Here is a 4,594-nt window from a genome sequence, read left to right as displayed (position 1 = left end):
ACCCATCTCAACACACACACACACACACACACACACACACACACACACACACACACACACACACACACACACACACACTCGGTTGGGGGGCCCCTAAACCCAGAAAATCCACTTAACAACAACCAGAAAAGACACCAACACAAACAAAAAACTTGAATGTACAAGATTGCACATTGCAGGGTTTACAGAAAGAAAACTCCTTAAACCAGCACGCTTGCCTTAAGAAAAGTTAAAAGTTAAACATTAACGCTGCTAAAAGCCTCCCGCGAACATCCACTTCCATTTGGGGGTTTTAAAAGCTGCAGTTTGGAGACTTGAGAGCTAGAAGCTATTATGCGGAGAGACACCACATCCATTTTCCCTCCGGGCCTCCATCCGCTACGGGCCCCAGCTGCATCAATCTTGAAAGCAAATGTTTAATATGAGATTAAACGGGTGATGTCATACCTCAGGTTACTAATGGCACCCTGCTCATCTATTTATGTGCCATGGAGCTATTTGTGTGCGAAAAACATGATTTGACAGGGCAGTACTTTGAATCTTGTGATGCTAATAAATGTGAATTGAAAGGTCATTTTATATAAACACTCAGATTTTAGTCCGGTTTATGTGTGATGCTAATGCATCCTTTAAAGGCAGAAGAATTCCATTAAGGTATTTTTTAGAGTCAGCTCCTTCCTAAGGGACTGTACAACAGTGTTCGGGGCAGGTGGAGGGGTCAGAAAAAGAGGAGAGTGTGTATTTTCTGTTTGCTCAAGGGAGGAGAGTAGAGGTAAAACATTTAGAAAATTAATCTATAACTCAACCTACAGTAAATAAATCAGCAGCCATTTTTGGAGCTGATTAATCACTCTATTGCTTCTTATTTTTCAAACAAAGATTAAGTGATTCCAACTTCCCGATGGGAATATTTGTACTTTTATTTTGTTATTTTGTATGAGATAAGAAATTCAACATATTTGGGTTTTACACAGTTGGTCAGACAAAACATGACATTGGAAGACGCCAAGTTGCATGTTGGGAAAATGCCGTGGACATTGTTATTTTCGGATATTTGCATGGACCAGACGAATGAACAACTAACTGAGAAAACAGATTCATCAATCATGATATTAATTAGCAGGAGATGGTCTTATGTTTTTGTTTTCTGACCCCATATTCAAATTTCATTTCAGCCTTCCCTTGCACGATGTACTGTAAAAATTAAAAAAAATTAAAATAGCATCAAGCATTCAATCATAACAAACGATTACGGAAGAGAGTCTCACATTTTTGAAAAGTCAAACATTAACCCCTCATTTCAGCTTCCCCCCCCACTCTAATACTTTTCAAACAGTCCCTAAATTGCACTCAGTTTTCTGAAATATTCAGTGACAGTACTATTCCTATTTAAACATTATTAAATCAATATATATATAAACTTTTCAACCATGTGTTTCCATTCACTGATGTCACTCTTAAGTGTGTCTCATTGGCTCTGAATGGTAACATCCTAACAACTACCTGCTCACTTAGTCTGTCCACTGTGGTGGTTTTGATGCACTGAAGCATTTCGTGTCTTAGCTCCACAACCGTGAATTATCCTACACACTCATTCATCTTCTTCCTTCATTACCTATAATTGCACAACAGCTTCTTGTCTTGTGGCTGTTTGCATGTAAGGACTGCATGTTTCTGCACGCTAGATCCAAGCTCGTGCAAAACCTCCATCAGCATCGCAAACCATCCAGAAAAAAGTAAAGTATCGTTATGGTGAACCTTCTAGACATTGTCTTTTAACTGAATATCTGACATAGGCGTTAACCCAGCTTTGTTGTTATTGTCAGTGTGTGTAGAAAAGAGTTGTGAAAATGCACAGAAATCTGACGTGGTTTCTGATTGGAGGAAATGACCCTGGAAAGCCAAATGCACACACCTAAATCCTAAAGATTCAATCCATTTCAGCAATACTGCGAGGCCTGATAAAAGCCATCATTGTGCTGCAATAACATATTCAACATGCCACAAATTAGTGCTAGGAGCATCAAAGAATTCAAGAATCCTTTCACAGAAAAATTCCACTAACCTCCATTCTCGAGGAAAGTGATGTCTAGATCAAAACATCCTAATAAAACTGAAGGTGCCATCCATGCTCAGCTTAAAGTGCACATTAGAAATGTAAAACTAACCCTAACCCTTGTTGAATTTCCAATTCTGTGAGGTTACAGCACCATCTAGAGATGAAGTCAGGCAACTTCCTGTTTTGAAGACAGATCCAACATGGCTGCCCCCTTGTAGACGTTTTCAGGCGAACTGCTCGTGTGAAGTGGCTGCAAACCATGATCAGGTAAACCAACACAAACACACAGCAAGTCATATTTCAATATGTTGAATGGTGCATATGCAAAGGCCTGTGTATGAAGTAATGTGTAGTTATTGGCACTTTTAGCTGCTATTTCACTACTCCTCCCTCTCTGTGCAGCCACCATGGATGCAAAAGAAGTAGTCCACTGTGCTGTGCAGATAGAGAGATCCCTTGCAGACAGAAGCTACGGGGACATCTTGACCCTCCTTGGTGACGTTGATAAGTTGCGCGTCACAGCGGAGCAGCTGGAAACGACAGACATTGTTAGAGTGCTCTACAGGCTCCTGAAGAGCTGCTCTGACGTCAACGTGAAGAAGACAGCGAAGAGCTTGTTGTCTAAGTGGAAGAGGCAGTACAGCAAAGATACACAAGGTGTGAAGTGCACGGGGGATCCTGAGCTCTCTCGCAGGGTTCCTCTACCAGATGAGGCAGGCGATGGAGGAGTTTCCAAGCATGGGGACTTCCACATTGGTTCTGCACCCACCTGTGGCAGTGAGGTGGAGTGTGCAGAGCAGGAAGCCTCATCCTCCAAGACAAATGATGGCCTTTCTTTCACTGCAGAGAGTACACCCGCATGCTGTAGTTTCTCATCTGTACGATCCAAATGTGTTCAGCTCCTTCTTGCCGCCCTCTGCCCCGAACTTCCTGATCAAGACAAGGCCGCAGAGCTGGCTACAGATATTGAGCAGCACGTCCATGAGCTCCACAAATCCAACCAGGGCAAATACAAAGCATGCGTGCGGAGCAAGGTGGCCAACTTGAGAAATCCTAAAAACAGGCACCTACGCCAGGGCCTCCTGAGCGGCTCGCTGTCACCTGAGGCCTTCGCCCGGATGTCTCAGGAGGAGATGGCCAGCGCCGAGCTCCGGAAGCTGAGAGAGGAGTACTCGTCCCGGGGTGTGAGTGAAAGGCAGCTTCCTCAAGGGATAGAAGGAACGCAGACACGGAAGATAAGATGCAAACGATGCGGGGGGTCAGACTGTCGGGTGACGCAGGTGTCCAGGGGTGCCCTCTTCTTGCCTGCGTGGGTGAGGCAGAGCGGCCCTGATGAAGACGCGATGACTTTTGTGACCTGCAGCGTGTGTGGGCAGCAGTGGTACCACAGCAGCTGGGTCTGCCTCTGATAACAAGTATCAGAGTAATCACTCAGTCTGAAAACAACATGACAATGAATCAATCACAGTTTTTGAGAACAAGAATGTACTTGTTTGTATGAGAATACTTGCGTTTTTGTTTGTTTTATGATTGTTAACAGAATACCTTTGGGTTGTGGAGTGTAAGATAGATAGATAGATATTTATTTATTTCCCAATAAAATGGGAAATTAATAATAATAATAATAATAAATTGAATTTGTATAGCGCTTTTCCCAAGCTCAAAGTCGCTTGAAATTGAAATTACAGCCTTGCAGCAGCAAAATCAGTCACACAGCACAGAATATAAATATAAATCAAATTCTAGGATACAATATAAATACATACAATATACATGAAATAATAGGAATAAAATACAAGACCAAATATTTCAATATATACAAGTTGAGAATACAAAAATGTGCAACTGCTTAAATAGTATGATAAAATGTTAATAGACCAATTGTGCAGGTTGCACTTAGTGCTAGAGTTGGACAAAACAAGATGATGTTGGACAATGTGTTTTAGTACTGCCTGAGATTTGTTTTGGTGCATTAATTAAGAAAATGATCAGCAGATGACTTGGTAATTAAAATACTTGTTAGTTAAGCCCTAGATAGGCTTGCATTGCCAGACCATTTCTTTAGAACCCAAGTTCACATAGGCCTTTGGACTATTGCTCGTTTTTTTGACCAACAGTTAAAAACTCACAAAAATATTCCGTTTACTATCATTCCACACCGAATCTTTGAGGAGCTGAAATATTATTACTACATAAAATGTCCAACTGCTATTGATTTTATCATATCAGCTCTATTGTCATTGCGTGAAGCCGCCCTCATGTTTTCCTGTTTTCACCTCATTTGAAAGATTTCATAATTCTGTATGGATTGAGAAACTTTGATAACTTTTCAAAACCAGTTGGAACGAGTTGAAAACACTGTGTTTGAGGTGTTTTTGTTCCTTTTGTCTTGTCTTTTGAAAAGCTATACAATTTACCAAATGCAAAATCATCAAAATGTGACGTAACATTATCCCTGCATTCGTTAAATGCCTCAAGATTGTTGAAATGGAAGGAATGGTTAGAGGAGCGCAGAGTTGAAACAATGGATAGAGA

The 4,594-nt window shown here is 41.3% G+C and overlaps 1 protein-coding gene across 1 annotated transcript; it reads left to right on the top strand.

The window, feature by feature from the left end:
- Positions 1-2,185: 2,185 nt before the first annotated feature.
- On the top strand, positions 2,186-3,502 carry LOC117939335 (transcription elongation factor A N-terminal and central domain-containing protein). Its single transcript, XM_034864566.1, has 2 exons — positions 2,186-2,326; positions 2,462-3,502. Exon 2 carries the CDS (start codon positions 2,467-2,469, stop codon positions 3,466-3,468), a length of 1,002 nt encoding a protein of 333 aa, XP_034720457.1. The 5' UTR covers positions 2,186-2,326; positions 2,462-2,466; the 3' UTR covers positions 3,469-3,502.
- The last annotated feature ends 1,092 nt before the right edge of the window (positions 3,503-4,594 follow it).

Source organism: Etheostoma cragini, chromosome 24 (assembly GCF_013103735.1).
Source record: "Etheostoma cragini isolate CJK2018 chromosome 24, CSU_Ecrag_1.0, whole genome shotgun sequence".
Taxonomy (NCBI): Eukaryota; Metazoa; Chordata; class Actinopteri; order Perciformes; family Percidae; genus Etheostoma; species Etheostoma cragini.
This window is presented reverse-complemented; position numbering and strand designations above follow the sequence as displayed.

Excerpts from the sequence above, each read along its gene's own strand:
- LOC117939335 (XM_034864566.1), top strand. The coding sequence starts at position 2,467 with ATGGATGCAAAAGAAGTAGTCCACTGTGCTGTGCAGATAGAGAGATCC.